Source organism: Phodopus roborovskii, unplaced genomic scaffold, assembly GCF_943737965.1.
Source record: "Phodopus roborovskii unplaced genomic scaffold, PHOROB, whole genome shotgun sequence".
NCBI classification, from domain to species: domain Eukaryota; kingdom Metazoa; phylum Chordata; class Mammalia; order Rodentia; family Cricetidae; genus Phodopus; species Phodopus roborovskii.
In genome coordinates this window covers 24,761,166-24,782,415 of record NW_026126434.1, presented here as the reverse complement: position 1 = coordinate 24,782,415, position 21,250 = coordinate 24,761,166, and the positions used below count along the sequence as shown (strand labels likewise).

General features: G+C 48.8%; 1 protein-coding gene across 6 annotated transcripts in view; it reads left to right on the top strand.

Annotated features, from left to right (window-relative positions):
• Positions 1 to 21,250, top strand: part of Pde9a (phosphodiesterase 9A) — an 83,702-nt gene that overhangs the window by 10,265 nt on the left and 52,187 nt on the right. For all 6 annotated transcript variants that reach the window (XM_051187041.1, XM_051187040.1, XM_051187043.1 and 3 more), the window contains exons 2-4: positions 15,495 to 15,565; positions 17,535 to 17,612; positions 21,127 to 21,170. In XM_051187041.1, the coding sequence (XP_051042998.1) occupies positions 15,495 to 15,565; positions 17,535 to 17,612; positions 21,127 to 21,170 (193 nt within the window). The remainder of the gene's footprint in view (positions 1 to 15,494; positions 15,566 to 17,534; positions 17,613 to 21,126; positions 21,171 to 21,250) is intronic.

The following is a 21,250-nucleotide window of genomic DNA, read 5'->3' as shown; positions in this document are numbered from 1 at the left end:
TGGAGGTTTCCATCACTGAACCCCATCACTCTGAGTCTATGGGAAGACAGGGCATCATGGTGGGGAGCATGTGGTAGGGTAGGGCAAAGCTGCTTGCCTCCGGGAGGGCAGGAAGCAGAGAGCAGATAGAGTCCCAGTGTCCCCATCAAGAGCATACCCCCAGTGACCTTCCACCAATGAGGCCACATCTGCTGGAGATTCTGCCACCTCCCAATGCCTTTGTCAGCTAGGAACAAGCCTTCAGTCTGTGGCAAACACTTCAAAGCCACAGCATGGCCCTAGATCTCAAAGCTCTCTGTTGAATGTCTGTTGGAGGAGGGTGCTGCACAGGGGAGTCTCCACCCTTGCTAGACCTTCCATTTTCCAACCTCAGACTTTTCATTCTTTTCTCATCTTCACACTGCTCCATTCTTGGGTGCTGTTCTGATTCCAGGATTATAGGGGTTACCTGGTAGGAGGGAGCCCCAGAAATGTCCCCCACAAACCAGTCTTCTGCCCTGAGCTCTGCACAGTTTTTTTTTTTTTTTTTTAAGTCTTTTGGTCTCTTTTTTCCTCTCTCCACTTAACTTCTATGATCCATTATTTATAGCAGTGACATTGGCTTCAGACACAAGAAGTGTTAAAAAAAACAAAAAAACAAAATGCAGAGCAACCAGTGCTTTGACAAGAAAGATGAGCATATCAAGCATGACAGATAAATCCATGCAGAGGAGCCTGGGACCAGCATGGACACAAGCAGGGACACAGATCCTGGAGTCTTCTGGCAGTCGGGCAACCTGGGGAGCTACAGGAGGTCCAGGGGAGTCAGAGTGACCTTGCCCTGATGCCCAAGGAGGGATTCCCATAGATGCCAGCTCTTCTAACTCCTCCCTGTCACCCTGTCCCCACCAGGCTCACAGCAACCCTTAGGGGGAGTAGCAAGCTCTGGTTCCTGTCCCTTTCATTGGCTCTTGTCTTTAGTACAGTCCTGTCTCTACTTATCCTCAGAATGTTAAGGGTTCTAGCCTCCTAGAGTCCAGGCTTGAAGTTAATCCATGTGGTCCTGGTCATGACCCCTGGCTTTAACATAACAGAAATTCTCAGTCTCCCTGGGCCTGCGCCAAGGTATAGCCATAGCCGTGGTCCCTCCGAAAGCTCTGCAGAAGTCTTTCTTACTTCACCAGCTCATGGAAGCTACCAATAGCCCTCTGCAGTAACTTCATGCCTCCCGTCCTCAAAGCCAGCACGTTCAAACTATCAACTCCTATTTCACATCACCTTCTTCTCATGTGTCAGTCTCTGTCTGCCTCTTTATGTAGGGACTCTTGGGATAACCCCCAAATAATCCAGGACCGCCTCATTTCAGAGATGCATCTTCAGAGACTCGGTCATGGAGGGAACGTTGTTGGATGCTAGGATTAGGAGGAGGACATTGCTGCAGATGGGAGTGTAGCTCAGGCCTTGTGCATGTGGCTGAAAACATTGACCTCTGCTTGGCTTTTACCACTTCCAGAGACTCCAAGGATTCCTGTTGTAGCCACTCAGATTCAAGCGCCCAAGCCTGAGGGACCCTCAGCGACCCTGAGGGGGCATAGAAGGCATCTCTAGCCTGGCTCAGCTTGCTCTTTGAACCTCTCCTCCCTAGCTTTGGTCCTCTCAGGTCACCTTTGGTTTTCTGTTAATTCTTGCCCATCTACTCCCATGATCCTGGGTCTCTGGTGTCTGCCTGTCAAGTTTTACTCCACGTTGTGGTAGAGCTTCTCCAGGCCAGGCTAAGCAGATATGTCTCCCAGTTCTTTCCCCTGAGCATTTGTCAAAAGCCCCTTAAATGCTGGACCTGAGAGAGAGTGTATGAGAAAGAGGCCATGGTGGGCTTTGGCACCAGTCTCAAAGGCAACCTGTGTGTCCCTTGTTCTCCTGGGGTCTGGTGTTAGCAATAGGGCTGGAGTCCAGCTGTGCTAAGTGCTGGTGAGAGTTCTGGGGGTTCTGTATCTCATGAGAGAGGCAGGTACAGTATCTCCTTGTATTACCCAATACTGCCAACATTCATGGCTTCCTGGGTGTTTGAGAGCACACACTCACAGTATACACCCTGAAGGGTGAAAGAATCCACCCATTTTCCCAAGCTAAGGGAGTGTGGCCGGGAACCCTGATACTAGGCTACTTTTGCATTGTAACTGGATCTTCTTAGGGTGGAGTATTCCCTCTTGGCCAGGTGAGAATCCAACCTCCTGGGCTCAGGGAGGAACTTGGAAGCAGGTGAGGTTGGCGTTGCTCCCATCCTGAGGGTCAGGAAGTCTTGGGATGCCACCTCAGAAATATGTCTTCCATCGCCTGATTGGTGGGTCTTGTGGTTTGGATACATGCCCTCAAAGGCCCATATGTTGGAGGCTTGGTCTCCAGCCTGGAACACCCTTGGGAGGTGAGCGGTCATTAGGAGGTAGAGTCTAATGAGGGTATTTAGGTCATTGGGTGTGTGTGTTCTCAAAGCAGATGTTGAGAACCTCTCACCCTCCTCTTTCTTCCTTTCGCATCATATCCACAAGGTGAGCAGCCACATGCCTGTCTGCCCTGGGGCGTTACTCCAGGAAGGGAAAGCTGGCTCACACAGTGGCCTAGCTGGATCTCTCATCTCAGGACCTCTCCAGGGATGAGGGTTTCCAGGACAGGATTTGGTGCTACTCTTTGTATGTGTAGGACATCAGCTTCTGATACAGGCAACTCTGGACTTTATTGTTCCCACAGTGCACCGTGGGCTTGCTTAGCTCACAACTGACGTTGTAGGAGTCATTGAATGCCATTCCTGCCGGACATCACTTTGCCTTGCAGATTGCCCTTCACTTCTTTCTCTAGCCCTTGCTGTGTGGCTTTGGGGAAGTTACTTAACTCTCTGAGCCCTAGAGTCTGCAAAATTGGGGTGCCCAGCCCAGCTAGATGCTTTCAGGATCAGAAGTACTATGTGTTTGAGTAAATTAAGTAAATGGTGAGAAGAGGGTGCCCCTGCCATCCCTGCCCACCATACGACTGTTTCCACACTGGGACCTGACCAGGGGACTGTCGTTAATTTTCCTTTGTGCACTCATCACATTGTGTTTGTCTTAAGAAGCAGCCTTTATATTTATGTAAATATATATTTATATTTAGAAATATACCGTAATGTCACCCTTGAGCTTGGAAGTCAGGTCAGTGGGGAACGACCTGAGCAGTGAGGGGCCAGAAGGCAGGCGCTGGGGATCCTTGGGGCTAGAAGTGGTGAGCTGAGGCTGCAGCTCACTTTCCTCTCACCCTCAGCACATGTGTGACCACGCCCCTAAACCAAGTCCCCCCCTTCTTAAAGATAACGGCAGTAATAGGTCTGGAACACAGTAATAAATCGAAATTTCTGTTATTATTTCATACTCTTTTTCAAATGCAACAACCAGAAAAACATCTCCTACATCAGAAAGGGAAATGAGGACTAATACAGATTTTATTTTAGCAAACAAAACAGCATGATTGCCTGCTGGTTAGCTGTAACCATCTTGAATGTGATGTCATTGCTAAGCACTCAAAGCAACCGACAGCTCAGAATGAACAGTGTGCTCAAACTTATATGTAAAACTTATAGTTGGGGGTGAATTTCAGATGTAGATGGGTGGTGGGTAGGTGGATGGATGGGTGGATGGATAGATGTAAGGATGTCTGATGGGTGGGTAAACAGATAGGTAGATGTTAGGCTAGATGATGGATGGATGGATGGATGGATGGATGGATGGATGGATGGATGGTTAGACAGATGATACACTGGATGGCTGAGTATGGATGAGAGATAATAAGATGGGTGGTGGATGGAGATATAGGTGTTAGTATAAATAGTGGGTGGGTAGATGGATGGATGAGTGGATGGACAGAGAGGAAGGTAAGAAGGATGATAGATAGGTAGGTATTAGGATAAATAATGAATAGATGGATTGACAATACTGGGTGGGTAGATGGGTAATGGATGAGTAGATTATGTTAAGGTGTTAAGACAGTGAGTGAGCCAGACAATACATAGATAGCTTGTAATGTTTCCTTTGGTGAACATGTCTTTATGTATTTTGGTCCTGGTCTCATTTTCATATTAAACACTTGTTTCTCGGGCACTGAAAAGGCAGTAGAACCCCACACTACCACCACCTCTTAACACCTCCAAAAATGTGAAGGCAGTGAATGCTCTTGTCCTGGAGTTGGCTATTCAGGAAAGTGGCCCAGCTGGTTTTCATTCACCCAGCACCCAGCCTGAAAGGCTCTAGCAGCTTGGGGATGGGCAGAGCCTGACAAGCCCACAGAGGCTTATATAAAAGCTTAATAGCTGGCAAAAGTTTTAGAAAATGAATCAGTCTATGATGGACAAAGTAAAAGGACCATGAATTGGTTTATTCTCCATGGAGGAAGGAGCTAAATCAATGTTTACTCCTAGGACGCAGCATTGGATACCTGCAGTTGAGAGCCAGGCAGATCTGAACTGTGCATCCATCATGGGTGGGGCAACACAGCCCAAATCTGGGAGGCCCCCCTCCCCCGAGGAGAGCAGCTAAACCAGCTTCAGTCACAGCCTGTGATCTCGAATCCTGGGTCCTGAGTCCTGTGAGTTGAGTTTGCATCAGGAACAATACCCAGGCCATTTTTCTATGCCTATGTCTGTAGGGTTGATGATGACGCCAGGCTTCTGAGGTCTGCTTGTTCTGTCTCTTGCCTGAGGACTGGCTCTGCCCCTGGTAACTGTTGACAATGGTGGTGGTGGTGGTGGTGATATTGATACTGTATAAAACCATGGGTCACAAAATGTGTCCCAGTGGTTCTTACCAAAAGTTGGGGTTGGAGATCCCCAGTACCTGTTCCTGGTGTATGAGCCATGGGCTGGCTGCTCAGAGGAACCAATGCAGGCCTATGGGAAGGCCCTCCCCATCTAGAGGTGGCTTGCTGAGCTAGAGGAGACCTCAGCACACTGGCCGTTCATCTGCCATAGTTGGGACATTGCTGATGCTGCATGGTGGTTCTTACCAAGGAGCCCTTCTGTCCTCTCGTATCTGCAGTCCTTATGACACACTAAGACACAGTGATTTGCCAATAGGGGTCAGTGGGCCACTTAGAGCAAGCACAGCCTTGTTGACAGAATTCTGGAGCTGGACTCTGTTTGTCCAACACTGATGGAAACTCCCAGAAATGCTGGCTGTCATGCTGAGGCTGCATGTCCGTGGCATCTCTTGCTCGTGAAATGGTCTTTGAAGGGATAAGGCCCCTGGGTTTAAATGACCCATCCTGTAATCACCTTTGCCACTCAGCCAAGCAGTTGATAATGAGAAGTTCCCACTTGCTGGGGTGAAGCCTCACAGCATGCCTGTAGCCAAGGTAGGGCTGTCTTCACTTTTCACATGGAGAATCAGAGCCACAGAAGGCTCAGAAATCTGTGCTGGTCAAGCTGACCTGAATCCATGCTCCCGATTTCCCTGTGCATGAGTCTCTGCTATACATGTACCTGAACCAGGGCACAGCCCCAGCCCTGAGCCTTCTGAGGTGGGGCACAGCCAGCTATGTGCACTCAGTCCCACAGGTCTCTGCTAGCAGACCACCTTGCTGCCAGGCCCTCACTCTCTGCAGCCCCAAAGGCTGGGGAGTGTAAGGCAGAAGTTTGTACAGTCTTCACAACTGACCCATTTTCTTCTTACCGATTTGTACACCACCCTAATGTTTAAAGCAGACACAGGCCATTAGGCACAGTGTCATGTATTTTACAAACCACATTTAAAGCACTCAGTACAGTATTAACAGCAACAAAGAAGGGCACATGTGGCCCTTGTGTTTGGAATTGGGGGCCCAGGTGGCAACTGCAGGTTTGGTCAGCCTCAGGGTCACTTGCTTAGAGTATCTTGGCCACTCTCAATAAAGCCCCATTAAGTTGTACAAAGAGGATCCTGGCCACTTAGCTCTTTGAGCCTTGGAGAGGCCTGAATGCTTGGGCACTGTGGCCTGGAACTTGCTAGGAGTCTTACATGGGACACTCGGGTCTCTGGAATATTAAACATGTGTGGCTACTTTGCAGAGTCCTGGTGAGCACCTGGGGCATAGGTCCCTAGGGTTCCCTCTGACTTCAGCATGACCATTAGGGACATCTTCTCTTCCCCTTTGTCCTACATACCTGTGAAGTCACTAGACATATGCCTTTCTCCAGGCCCAAGAGGTCTTTGTAAAATTGCTCAGCCTGTGCCTGCCTTCCAGGAGGAACTGCCATTCCTCCTCTGGATTCCTTGCCTTCTACCCCAAGCAAGGCTGTTCTTCCCTGGCTCCCTCCTGCTCATATGGCCCCCACCCCCAGCCACATGCTATTTAAATTCCAACTTCTATCCTCTGCTTAACTGTTTGATTTTCTCTTGTTCTTGGCTTTGTGCCAAAGAGTTTTCTTCCCAAATCAGAATGGAAAAGACCTTGTCTCTTGATCTCCTGATGCTTTTATATGCATTGCCTCTTGCTCACACCTGGTCCTTTGTCAAGGAATAACCTCAGCTTTGGGAGTGAGCAAACTTTTGCCTTGGTTATAAAAGCCCTACATATTCATTGGAAAAGACTGGGAAAATGCAATGTAATATCAGGAAGACAGTAAAAGCATCCATTATCCTACCCAAGGAGCTGTTGTTGACACCCCAGGGCCCCAGTTTCTGGGTTCTCATGCAAGTGTGCTTGTGTGTGTGCCCATGTGTGCATGCCTGTGTGTGTGTGTGTTCCCATGCATGCATGCCTGTGTGCATGCACTCATGTGTGTCTTTCTCGACCATCGTTGTGCCTGACCATTTTTTTACACAGCCCCCCCATCAGCAGCCTTCCCACTGTTGCAGTAAATGGTCTTCAGAGGTGCTGTTTCAGTGCATCTGTCGTGCTCTGTCTGGGGATGCACTCAGCTGTAACCATCTCAGTGTTTATGAGACCCAGGGTTTCAGCCCATGTTTTCCTGGGAAACTATACAAGAGGAACTTCCCAACTGTGAAACTCATGGTGGGGTGCTGTGTGTGAGCAGTGGGGTGAACATGAGAAGGTTACCCAGTTTGCTGTGACAATTGGATGAGCTCATCTAGAAGCTGTACCCCAATGGTGTTGGCTAGCATGTGGTCAAAGCTCCTATTGCTGTTACTTCCCAAGAGCAACTCCTGCAAATGGGATTCCAAGTCAAAGGGAATATGCCTTTTCAAACTGCTCTACTCTGTGGCTGTGTGGAGACCCATTCCTTAGCTAGTATCTTCCAAAACACCTCAGAGCACACACATAGTATTGTTCCCATTCTTGAGGACAATGGTGGCTTTATAGGAAACTGCAGAGAGAGTACAGTGAGATCAGAATTCCCTGTATCCCATTTCCCAGCCTGTCGTCTTACATATACCACCCTTAGTAACACATCCTACGTGCCAATGGTGTCATGGACTCATCATTCCTGGACCCATTTTGTTCTACACATATTATCTCCCAAGCAGGTTCTTCTCTCAGTCACTATAACATCCCATCACCTCAGGGGTTCCCTATCCTAACCACACCCACACCTTGCTGTCCTCACCCCACCCATTCCCATCCAACTCCTGAACAAATGTCTGCCCTCCACCACCACCAAGATAGGCACCAATGACAGGCGAAGGAACGATTCCATCCAAGTCCAGCCTGTGAATCCGTTATTGAGCTTACTCACATAGCATGGGTGGGCATTTAGGCAGCCACATAACTGAAAGTCTCACCTAGCATGACATGACAACTTCCCCATAGCTGCACTATTGACAGCTGGCCTGGGGTAAGAGGGGCAGGCTGATCTCTCAGAGTCTAACAACCTTTCCTCCTCAGCCTTTCTGAAAGAGTCTTAATAGGCCAGATCTGGAGGGTTCCTGATGTCTACAGTTGCCCTGATTTCAAGGAGCTAATGAAATACTTGGAGAACAGTGCTCTACATCACAGGTGTGGTTGGTGACAACTGACAGTCACCCTAGAAAGCACTGAGTTGTTCCCATTTGGAGACTGCCCTTTACCTTTTGTTGTTACCAGTTTAATCATCGTTAGTGTTTGCTTTGATTCCTTGGAGCCAGTGTAGCTGACTTCAGACCTCCTTGCCCCTCATCTCAAATGGAAGGTTCTTGGTGCTGGCTTGACACAGACACTTACTGGATGTCATCATCAAGTAAAGAAAGTAAACAAAGACTCTTCAGATACAGGAGTCTGTGGGGCTGAGTAGAGGACCCTGGGGATCCAACAGCAGGAGGAAGGGAACATGCCAGGATCCCGGCACTCTGGGTTCTCATCCTCAACAGTGGCTGAGAAACTGCTGGGGAGGGCGGGGCAAAGACAATAGAAGTCCTCAAGGGAGATCTCACTGGAGATTTGTTACTCTGAGTTCAAAGAGACTTGGTGAAACTGTTGCTAAGGCAATTGACTAAAAGATTCTATCGGCAGGGCAACTGTAACTGTGAGACATGAAAAGCTGGGTGTTTTACAGCAGCCCGCTCCTCTGCAATTTTCCCAACATGGATTTTTTTAAAAAATAGTTTTGAAAGGTAACTTTGGCTTTCAGAAGTGTGCAGAGGGAGCTCATGCCACCCCCACCCCTCACTCCCCACCCCCAGTTCCCAGCCTTGTAGCATGGTATGCCTTGATGGAGCAAGTCTGGACCACAGGAAGTTCCCAGGCACTGCATCTCCCCTGGGGGTGCTTGCTGCGCTGCCACTAAGACTACAGTTGGTTTGGTTTTTTGTTGTTGTTTTTTGTTTGTTTGTTTGTTTGTTTTCCCAGACTATCAACTTAAACCAAACCTCAATTGCTGTTTCATTATTGTATTTGCCTTGGCCTGGGAGAATTTCGTAACTGGGGAACAACATGGGCCTGTGTTAGAGACCCACCGTTTCTGATGGTCACTGGCTTAAGGCCAATCTATATAAACTGACAACATGACTGCTCTACGATATAATTAAGGGGAAGGTTTTTATGGTGGGGGAGAGAGAAAGGAGGGAGGGAGAATGGTCAGCCAGGGGCATCTGGAAGAGTCCAGAGCAGAGAGTGATAGAAATAGCCTGGACATGGCCAGTGCTATCTATCTGTGAGAGAGTGGGGGAATGGCAGGGGACAGAGAATGGAGAATAGTAGCCTGAGCCTCGAATAGTGAGAGTAGCTGGGTTGTAAGAAGGGTGAGTAGCTGGTGGGGGAGGAGAAGGCCAGGAGACTGGGGGGGCATTAGAATGTGTAACAAGTACTTTGAAGTGGGGACTGAGGGAATCTGGAAGCTAGCGTGGACCTTGATAAGCTGGTAGGCACCACAGGTGTATGTTGATTGGAGAGCCATAGGTCCCTTTTGCTAGAGTTAAGGGAAATGACTCCTTTTGGTTGATGGGAACCAGTTTCATGAGTTCCTGAGGAATGCTGGCTTTTATCTAACCACCAGAAATCCTCCCATATAGGTTGAGCTCATTGCTGGATATTTGGGCTACCTTTTGGGGTGTGGGGATTTGGAGTTTCCTTTGGACCCGACACAATTTAAAGGAGTGTCTCGTAACCCCAGCAGGAAATGTGCATAGAGGCTGCAGGGAAGTGCTTTAGACAGATGTGTGGAGATGAGTGGGTCAGTGCTTCCTCGGTGTTGGGGAGTTCACAGAGAATCACCAACAGAAGTGTGCAGAGCAAGAGGCTGGCCGCTGTGCCCCGGTCCCCTCTCTATGGGATTCCAACTCTTCTGTACAGGCTCTTAATTGCCAGGAAGAGGGAACAATCATGCCTGCCACTGCCAGCCACTTTTGGAATTAATAGAATATGAATATAAAGACTAAATGGGATAGAGAACACGAGAACTCACTTTGTGCCTGGAACCTAAATCCAAGCTTCCTCGTGCTACCTGTGAGCTGCCCTCCATGGAAGCCAGGCTGGCTTCCAGGAGTCTCAGCTTAGGGTAGATCTCTGTCTAGCACTTACTGGTCAAAAAGGAGGGTTAGAAGAGCTGTTTGGGGGGCTGCATAGTGAGTTCCGGGCCAACTAGAACTTACATAGCAAGACCCTGTTTCAAAACTTGAGAGTGGGGGCAGGAGGAGGGGGGGAGATTAAAACCAGCACTTCATAAAACTTTTTGAAAGGGGCTTTTCACATATGTGGATTTTTGGTATGTGTGGAAGAAAATGTTTCTTTACATGCATGCTCCAAAAATCCAAAATGAGCCAAGGCAAAATGGTACAGACACCTACTGCCCAGCCAACAGCTCCCCAGCACACACCCTCCCCAGCACACACCCTAGAACAAGGTTTGGCCTCCAATTAGGGCACTGAGTCTGATCGTAGGTGCTTTGGACCAGGACACAGGTGAGGGTTGAGAGTGGGGTCTGGAGGCACTTCCAGTGGGCTGAGGGCTGGGAGAGTCAGAGTTGGAGCCTGACCTCCTACCCTTGGAACCTGGACCTATTGAGTTCACCAGTCCCCCTGGTATGACAGTCTGCTTAGCTGCTGGATGATATCCTAATAACCTCACTGGATCTGCCCCTTCCAGGCTCCAAATGAATCTTTAGGCTTAACATTGCACCTCCAGATCCCTGCAATACCAGAGGTGAGCTGCAGGGACAGGGTCATTCATGACCTTAGAGGCCAAGTTAGAAGACAGGCCCACCCTGAGTGGTGAACGGACATCAGCACAAGCCCTACCTCTTCCTATGGCAGAGGCATCCTCCAGTCCAGGTCCCCACTGTGTGGTGGGAGGCAGCCACTGCCCAGCACCCACAGCAGGATGCAGCGGTGGCTTCAGGGCATCAGTCCTGTTTCCCACTCGGGAGACAAACCGCCAGAACCTTCCAGTTCTCACCACTCACTCACCTCCTCCTCAGTGCCCCTCCAAGCCCTGCTACATTTTGTACTGAAATTTACAATTGCATTAATGGAGTGTAAAGCCTGACGAGATGCCCTTTGTGGGTACTAGGAAGCCCTTTCATCCTGTGCTTCGTTTTTTAGAAGATAGGAAGGTACCATCACCACCTGTGGCCGGCATCAGCATTGCTCCATTGAGTTCCATGGGGCAGCCAGTCATCTGGGAATCAGGTTTGACACTCTAAAATGCTCTCCTGATTTGTACAGACAGCACAATGTGGGGTTTGAACCAAGCATCCGAGAGACCCCTCTTACCTTCTTCCTTCATCTCAGAGTGGGACATTCAAGAACAAGGGAAGCCTCGATCATTCTGACATGTTTCAGACAGAGCCATATCCACAGAAGGAGGCCTCTGGACTCAGAATTCAAGATGGCACTTTCCAGCTTCAGAAACCAGCCTGCCCTTTCTCTGGCCCCATGTCTATAGCAAGGTCTGAAGCAGGGGGCTGACTTGAATATAGACTAAGTAACCAGGGTCAGTAGTTGCCAGGATGTACCCTCATGGTCAGATGGCCTGAGATGAAGCCTCAGTTCTGGCTGGCCCCCTGGGAGCTCACACATCTGAGTGCCTCCTTTTCTTTGAATTGTGCTTGGTTCTGCTGACTCTAGGCAAGTGTCAGTGTTCTTTTCCGTGGGCGGCATAGAGACAGGATGGGGATGGGTTCCCAAGCGAAGCCACTCTGTGAAATTCACAGGTCTCAGCTGAAAAAGAGAAGGACCAGTACCCAGTGAAGAGAAGCATTCTACTTTCTCATTTGTTTGTCTTCTTGTTGTTTTATTATCACTGTGTACCAGTCAAGCCAAGTGAAAGACTGTGGGTGATTTTTCAACGAGGGCTTATGAGCCCTGATCTGCCTGTACCATTCCCCATGAGGCTGCCTGAGGGTCTCAAGGCCACATACTGAAGCCAGTTGGTTTTTGCAGTCAGTGACAGTTGGTCCACACTGGGTGTTTCCTGACTCCAGCCATCCCAGCTGGAGTCCAGTCCGCTCTGGCTTCTTGCCGCTTCCCACATAGACTCTTCTGGCATTGCTTCTGCTGGAGACTAATTAGCCACAAAGAATCGTGACTCTCCTTCTCATGAGATGACCGCGTGTCTGAAGGTTTTTGCTCAACTGATGTTGCAGCCAGTTCAGAGACCCCAGAAAAGCTTACATAGCACTGAGTGAAGGAATGTGGGCTCACAGGTGCTTTCTGCTGGAGGCACCCCATGTAACCGTTTCTTCTCATTTCACGTTTCTATACAGCCTCCCTAGGCCTTTGTCAGAAATCATGTCAGAGGGGGGTTCTTGGCCCCAGAACAAAGGCAGCACCCTAACTCCAGCTCAGTTGTGTGCACGGGAGCAGCAAGTGTGTCAGATGCCACAGGCCTTCCATTTGATTGGCTAGAAGGTCTATCTTTCCCTTATTATTATTATTATTATTATTATTTTATTATTTTATATCTATTTATTTATTTTACAACCCAGCCACAGCCTTCCCCCATCCTCCCCTCTCATCCCTCTACCCCACCCACCTCCTTCCTAACCCCAACCCTCTCCTCTTCTGTCTCCATCTAGGAAAGGGCAGGTCCCCTGTGAATATCAATAAAACATTTACCTTTTCTTTTCTTTTTTTCTTTTTCTTTTGAGGCTAGTTCTCATATAGCCTAGGCTAGTCTCAGACTCACTATGTAGCCCAGGTTGGCATCAAATTTATGATCCTCATGCCTCAGCCTCTCAAGTGCTGGTTTACAGGCATATGCCGCTGTCTCTAGCTGAGACTTTACCCTTCAAATGTGAAAAGCCTCAGTTCTTGGCTGTCCTATCTTTGGAAGCTCAAGCATAACAAAAAAAGCCAAAAAAAACCTCTTTCCCCAATTCATCAACAGTCCTTACAAATCTGGACAAACACCCCTCTTCTCAAAAATTGCCAGGACAGCGCAAGCCTGCTAGACTGCCAGAAGCTAAGGTGTTTCTTTTCACCGAGACAACTGTGACTCCAAGAAGCGGGCCGCTCCCCCCTCCCCCAGAGGAATGTCAAAGCTCTGACCCCACAATGGTAGCCCTGCTCTTCCAGCTTCACTCACTGCTCTGAAGGAGCCTCTGCAGATAACCCTGTTGCCATGGAAAGGAAAGGACTATTTAATACAACTTCCTGAATCTGGGCAGGAGGTGGGGATGGCAGGAAAAAGCAGATATTATTTAAAATGTTTCATTTCAGTTTAAAAAAAAAACTGCCAGTTTGTTAAAATGCTTAAGAAATGAAAGGCTTCCTCATGGAGCTAGGAGCAGACAAGTGAAATATCCTTGGGGCTCACTGTCCTCTGCGGTGAATTCCTCTGGGCATGCTTGGCAGCCTCTCCATGCTGTTTCTCAGTGAATGGGAGTCCTGGACAGCCTTTGGAAGTGGGCATGGAGGGCTGTCCAGACTCCACTATTTGGGTCTACAGTTAGGTGTGGTCCTTCACTATGGCCTCTGAACTTCCTCAGCATCACAAAACTTTGACAGTAGAACCTTAAGGAGTATCACTCCAGGCTACGCCAGCACTAGGTGACAGCTGCTGTCTTTGTGGGCCCATCTCACACAACTTAAAACTGAGGCACAAAGAAGGGCTTGACTTGCAGCTTGGCATACATATGCACACACAACTAAAGGAACAAATTTGCAGCATAAACCAAGGCTCTGAGGTCATGCCAGGAGTGGTTATGGTAGAAACAACGCTGGTGCTGAAAGGTGTGTCCTGCTGACAGCAGGGCCCAAAGATGCTGCCACTGTGTGTAATAGCAGGATGAAGAGAGAACAGGAGGGCTAGGAGAGGGGCATCCATGAAGCCGGAGCCAGAGGCCAGAGTGGCCACACTTAGCCAGGACACAGGCAAGGAGGGAATAAGCCCTAGGACCTCACATGCCCAGCAAAGTTGGATCTCTCCTGTGGCTGACAAAAGCTAACAGGTACCCTTTTAAGAATCAGGGTATGACCAGAGATGAGCTCGAATGGCATCCTCAGGAGGAAGCTGAAGGAAAGGGGACAGTGTAGATGGATGATTTGGGCCACAACTAACGACTGTCAGCCCTGGTGTTGATACAAAGAGTGGAGGCATGAACAAATGCTGTTTTTGTATTATTGCGGGTCTGGCAGCATGCAGGAAATGGCTTTAGTCACAGAAAGGTCAAGTTCATGGGAGAGAGTCATCTGTTTGCTGTATTTCACCATTTCTAACTAGAGCAAGGAGCAACTCAGCTCAGAAAGACTGCTGGGCATCAAAAAGTAACAGCCATCTTATCAGCCCGGGTCCTCTCTGACTCGCAGGGACTCGGGCAGAGTACCGAAGGGCTTTTACCACAGAGGCCCGGAAGAAGCTTCCAGGGGAAATGTCTATTGAATGAAAGTGGGATTTAAGGATTCTGGTGATTCCAGCAGCCCAAAGCTGGAGACTGGGGCAGGGGGATTTCAATTCTGGGCCACACAGTGTGATGCTGTTTCAGAAATGGGCTTGGGCTCTAGCTCAGTGGCAAACATTCCTTTGATTTGCCAGGCCCTTGGTTTGATCCCCAGTACAAAAGAAAGAAGGGAGAGAGGGAAAAAGAAAGCAATGATAAAGTTTGAATTATTAATTATAAGAGATTATAATTATATTATGATACAATACATATGAGTATGTTATTATAAGAGATATTAATTATTAAGTACAAGAAGAGATGGCAACAATAATAGAATGATTACAGTGAAAAAGAGCTGAGACCCACTCACATCAGGGCTCTTGTGCTCACCCTGCCAATGCTGCCCCACAGGGCCAGGGCTGGGTGTTGGGTGGCACGTGGTCGCAGTGCATACAGTTTATATTTTGCTATGACACTAGCAATTCACAGCTGTTTTCTTGTTATTTTGAATCCTCTCTTTGATCTAGTCTTTCATTCCCCAAGGTCCTCATTCCCCAAGGACTAAAAGGCAATCTTTTTTTTTTTTAACCAATAACCATAAATATGCATTTCCCATAATAACTCCATAAGGTGGCTGTAGCCTCGCTGTGCGGTGATACCCTGAAACTTTATCCTCAGGTTTGTGTATCCTCACATGCAGCCCCCCTCGGTCACTGCAGGCATGGGGAAGCAGGCGAGTGATTTCTTTTCACCTAACAAAGGGGTTAAGCGTTTCCACAATCCATATACACAGACCAAATGAAAAGATGCCCGTGTGACATCATAGAGCCCACAGTTTTGAAAAGTAATTGGTTCTGAAGAGCAGGGAAGAAGTACACGGAACCCAGGGTCTCCATGGAAACCAGCTGCCGCTCTGCTGCCTCACTGCCTCTGATCTGTGCTGTTTTTGTGTAAATGTGTGTGTGCGCATGTGTGTTCATGTGTATGTGGATGCACATGTGTGTGCATGCATGTGGGAAACAAACCATGTGCCTTGTTTTTTGAGGTAGCACCTCTCACTGGCCTGGCGCTAACATGTAGGTTAGGCTGGTGACCGGCAAGCGCTAGGGATCCTCCTGTCTCTGCCTCCCTGATGTTGGTGTCAGAAGCATGTGACAACACTTGGCCTTGTACATGGATTCTGGGGATCGAACTTGGGTCCTCATGCTTAGACAACAGGCATGTGGTCACTGAGCCAATCCCCCAGCATCCCTTCTGTGTTTTGCAGGTGGTTTTCAGCAGGTACTGCAACTCCAGTGACATCATGGACCTGTTCTGCATTGCCACCGGCCTGCCTCGGTGAGTGCCCCCTGTGCCCTCTGTGATGAGGATTGTGTCATCCTCGCAATGGGCCAGAGGAGGGTGAAGCTGCAAATGGGGGTCAGTGCTGAGGAGTCCACCAGACATCCGCTGTGATTTCCCTCAAACAGAAAGCTCAGCCTCCCCAGCAGCAGCGTCCACCTGCTGGGTTAAATCAGCAGAGCCGCCCCTCCCCTTTCTGCTGGATCCTCCCTTCCACCTGCTCACTCACTGTTGAGGATGGGAGATGGCTGTGCTCAGAGTTGCCGGGCCTCAAATAACTGTAAATGCCTTTGCTCTCGGGCTGTCGTCCCCAGCATTTGGCACACGACTGGCTTCAGAGATGAGTTAAAAGCACTTGCCTATCCTACAGAATCCTCAAACTCCCCCCACAGTTTCTCTCCTAAATCCAGTCTGTACTAGCATAGGGATTTTCTAATTATAGGCTGAGCCTCACTGGTCCCCAAACCCCAAGTTCTCCACAATCTGAAACATTTTTAGTGCTGACCTAACACCAAAACTAGAGAATGCCACCGCACTAGACCTCGAGTGATATGTCAATCAAAACGCAGCATGAAAGACATGGATTATATGTTTAGGCATGGATCTGCTCCCTCTAATATCATATTCCATAAACTCAGGTAGCCTAAAATCTAAAAAAAAAAAAAAAAAAAAAAGTCCCGTACACTTCTGGTCCTGAGCATTTTGGTTAAGGCACACGTGGCTCATTTTAGCACCCAATTTTCCACTAGAAAGGGAGACCAAAGGCAAGGCATGATGGTGTATGCCTGTGATGCTGGTATTTGGGAGGCTGAGGCAGGAAGATTGTGAGACCCTGCCTCAGAGACAACTAAAGAATTAAATAAGAGAAAAGAAAGGTGATCGGGTGTGGCGTTAGATGGAGATAAATTTTAAAGTTGGGGGCCAGGGTCAGTGGAGGTGAAAAGGACGGATGGCTAAGTGAGGAAACTGACTGAGGTGATGACGCTGCCTTCTGGAGGTGACAGCAGATTACCGAGTGCAGTAAAAGCAACCACCACATGGGCAGCTTTAGGCAGCATATATTAAGAACTGTAAAACATGCCATGCGCATTTCTATACTGTGAGACAGGAGTCTCATTTCTATTGTACTAATTTTAAAAGATTCACAGGCCACTGGGGAGCTGGCCCCAAGGGTGAAGTCCTTGCTGTATAAGCAGAGGGCCTCAGTTGGATTCAGTCCCCAACACTCCCATAAAAAGCCAGTGTGGCGGCACACACTTGTAATCCAGTCCAAGGAAGTGGGGACAGCCAGATTCAGGGGTTCACTAGCCAGCTAGACTAGCTGGATTGCAAGCTCCGGGCCCAGGAAGAGACCCTGTCTCTGAATTGAATCCTTGGGATGGTGCCCAAGGAATGCGGTGCAGGTGGACCCCTGGCCCCATGCTCTCACACAAGCATGCACTCATCCTTATTCACACAAATTCAAATACAGGAATAAAAATTCACAGTTGAGGATCAGAGGGCTTAGGTCACTTACAGAGGTAACAGCTTATCAGAAGCCCCAGAGATGAGAAGCTGGGGAGGAAATTGGTTTGGGCCATTTAAGTCCACTTTGTGGGAGAACATGGGGACCGGCTCAGGGAGCTCCTCCAATGGTCCAGAAGCAGCAAGATAAGCAAGCAATGGTTCCTGTCTCTAATCTATGTTAGTTTTGGACACCAAAGCTTCCTCTGTCTCCCAACTCAACAAGTTAGCCTTGCTCCAATTCCCACTTTAAATTGTTTAAAAATTGGCAGGATCCTAAAATACATTTACCCTTTTCATTTGGTCTGCTAAGGGAAGGTGGGGGATAACCTGCTGTCCTTGCCTGCCCTTAGCCAAGTACACCTGGTTCCCAGTTCTCAGGGCCTGGTTTCTCTGGGCTCCAACAGGTGAAGCCCCTGTGCAAATGTGTAGAAGGAGCAGTACTGACATGAGTGTTTTGCAGGAACACCACCATCTCCCTTCTGACCACGGATGATGCCATGGTCTCCATCGATCCCACCATGCCTGCAAACTCAGAGCGGTAAGTGTCTCTTTCTGGGGTGTCTTATGCTTCCATGTCTGTGTGCCAGGGAATTTGAAATTTAGTTTTGTTTACTACTGCTGGAAAGTGTGAAGTCTCAGCTGAGAGGGGAAGAGGCAGATGGGAAGCAGGAGGAGGAGGCTTGGTTCACTTTTTCCTTCTTGGGAAGCCATGCTCTGTCCTCAGTAGGGGCCCTATGATGAGGCCATTTGCATAGCTCTAGCCTGAGGGATCCTTCTGGGAGAACTAGGGCTTCCTGGGGATTTTGTCTCCTCCACTTAAGCCCTTGCTGAACTATTCTGTGTTTAGGATGAAGGAGGCCAAGGCACAGAGGGCCAGGGGAGGCAGAGCCAGTGTCTACCTGTGAAAATGATTGGGATAGCTGGAGCCAGTTGTCTGTATCCTCGGGGAAGACACGAGACAGATCCTTTGAGCCAGTGATGCCACTTTCCCAGGTGGCCAGAAAGTCCCTAAAAGTCTCCATGTCGTGTGGGCAGTTCAGCTAAACAGAACTTAAAATGCAGCCTCTGGGGCTGGCAGGATGATTCAGCTGGTGAAGTGTTTGCATGAAAGCTTAATGGCCTGAATTCAACCCCAGAACCTGTGTGAGGATGGAGGAGAGAAGCTACTTTGTCCTCTGACTTCCGCATCTCTCTCTCTCTTTCTCTCTCTCTTACACACACACACACACACACACACACACACACACACACACACACGCAGGCACGCACACACGCACGCACGCACACGCGCTCAAATGTTCAGAATGAATACTGCTAAAAACCACCTCTCAGATGCAGAGGGGGAATGGAGATGTATGAGGTTGGACAGCTGTCCAGTGCTGTGTTAGGGTTACAGCTGTATGAAAGGCTGGGTCAGGCAGGGAGGGACATGAACAACACAATTGTGGGCTTAGACAGGGTTTCTCTGTGTAGTTTTGGAGCCTGTCCTGGAACTTTATGTAGACCAGGCTGGCCTCGAACTCACAGAGGTCCACCTGCCTCTGCCTCCCTAATACTCAGATTAAAGGTATTTGTCTATGCTGCCTGCCTTTAGCAACATGTTCTAAAGGTACTTGGTTGACTCACAGGCTCCTCTATGATGTATTGATCTAGATCTTTGTAAAGCTCTGCAGAGGGTTCTAGAGTACAGTCTGGGGTGAGAAACCCCACTAAGGGGAACTTCTGAAATTCCTCTGAACCCAGGCATGGACCTGTGCCTGAAAGTTCTTTTGTTTGATCCCAGCTCATACTATTCTCAGAGGGTACAGGATAGAACTCTCTGGCCTGTGTGATGCTCCCCATAAACACACACATACACACACACACACACACACACAAACACTCACACACACACACACACACAGGGCCGCCATTCCAGGTGGCCACATCTGCTATATGCCCACCCACTTGTATCTGTTTTTAACTTTCTCTACCTCTGAAGACCATGCAATTGTTCAGCTTGGACATGGTCATCTCCTGTCCCAGCCTCCTACTGGTAGAAGGGACTTGACTGTAGGTACCAGGTCTCATCCACACACTTGGAGCCTTCCTGTTTCCCATTCACAGGATGAATTTTCCATGACTCCCCATGTCCAGTTTCATCTTGGTCAAATGGGTGACTGTCTCCATCTCTCGTGACTTCATGCTTTCCTGCTATTTTCTCTGCACCTGTTTCAAACCCCAAGTCACAGCAGCAAGATGGAAGGCCATCTTGCTTCCGATCTCATTTGGAGCTGTCAAGACATGATGAATGACCTTTTCCTCAGGTCCAATGAATAAGAGCAAACGTATTGGAGCCTGGCCAAATGGAGCTACAGGTCTGCCCTCAGAGGGCCTTTTCCCATCTGGCCCCTTTCTCTGACCACGGAATGTTCTAGTTTGGCAGTGTCCAGCTCTCACTGCTGTGTCTTGGACCCTGCCCTTACTCTCTTGCTGGGGAAGAGGGGAACAGATGCTTTAGTGGTTGAAGGAGAGGGGGCATATGGAGCAGCATATGGAGAGAGGAGAGGCCCAGAATTGACACCGCACATTTCTGACATAACACAAACACATTGTGGGCTTCTGATTTTAGCCAAGTTGTGAGACATGCAGCTTCCTGCTGGGTAAAGCAACCTGGCCCTAGCAAGGAGGGCTGCACAGCCATCCTCTGCTCAGCACACATGCCCTATGGATGCCCAGCTGGCGCCAGGCTGCTGCCTCTCCGGTCATAAAAGAAGACCAGTGCCCAGTGCAGTTAGATTGCAGAATAGACATGCAATGATAGTCCAAGGCCATTTACTGTCTCCAGACGGGGAAGGGGTTATGTCGTTTACATTAAATTAACAGTAGTGAGGATGAGAGTCGAGGAAGCTATAACTCAATTCAGTTGGAGCCAGGAGTTTATTCAGTCCTGGAAAATGCATCGCCAGCTCCATGAAACTGAGCTGAGAGATTTGGGAACCAGGGGCCAAGGCTAAGCAAGAGGCTGTGGAATGTAGCCAGGAAGCTCTGCTGTGGCCTGAGTGTCTGGCAGTGTCTGTCCAGGCCCTCCTTGTCTCTGCCCAGTGGCATCTGCTTGCAGGTTCCATTCAGACCAGAAAACACTGTGGATAACAAATGGGTGGTCACCCATCCTAAAGGCAGACACCATTCTGTCACAGAATACATGTCCCTTCAGAAACCCACACTTGAACATGGGGCATCATTGCCCATAACAGGCTTGTTTTGGCCTTGTTCACTGCCACTCCTACCACAGTTGGCTCTCAGAATAGCAGGAGCACATGAGCCAGTACAGGTCTGAGGGTCCCTGGACTCTGATGCCTCATCTTGACATGTGACTTCTAAAGTTTGAGCTTTCATCTGTGTTGTCTGTAGCCTTCTAGTACTTTTGCAATCAGGTTATAACTTCGGGTAACTGCAGAAGTTTTTCCTGAGGTTAGCTCTTAACATTGTCCATCTTTGCCTGGTGTCCACTGGTCTCAGAAGCCTGTCTCTGCCCTAGCTAGAGGTCCTCACATCTAGCCTTCCCCTGCCATCCACATAGCCAGTGTCCTCTGTACGGCTTCAAACAGGCCGGTTAATAATGGGGTGTGTTTGACAAGGTTAGTAGTTCCCGTAGAGACCCAAGAGCTTCAACAGAAATGAGAGGGATCTGGTTTGCCCTGGTTTAGGATAGAATTAGGCAAAGAATGTCAGAGTCCTTTGTCCCACCTGTTAGTTCTGCAGATGACAGAAGTTTGCTTCATTAATCAAGTATGAGCCATTATAAAGGAACTTGTCAATGTAACTTTTAAAATGTGATGCATCTAAATCAGAGAACTTAGAGCAACCAGGTTGGGGGAAGGAGTGTTGGGGTGCAGCTCAGGGACCCAGCTGTGTGTGTGTGTAATGTGCAGGGCCTGGGGTTCCATCTTGGAAAAAGAAAAACAAATCACCAAGCTGAATTGTGATGCTCCCCAGGGATGGCTTATCGCTGGCAGCAGCAAGCGCCTCTGGCTGGCAGCCACTCACTGTGACCTCCTCTTCTCTTGCAGAACCCCCTACAAGGTGAGACCTGTGGCTGTCAAGCAACTATCTGGTAAGGCCCTGTTATCACATTTTAAATAATGAGAGAGACAGAGAGAAACAGAGACAAATAGACAGAGACAGAGTTCCAGT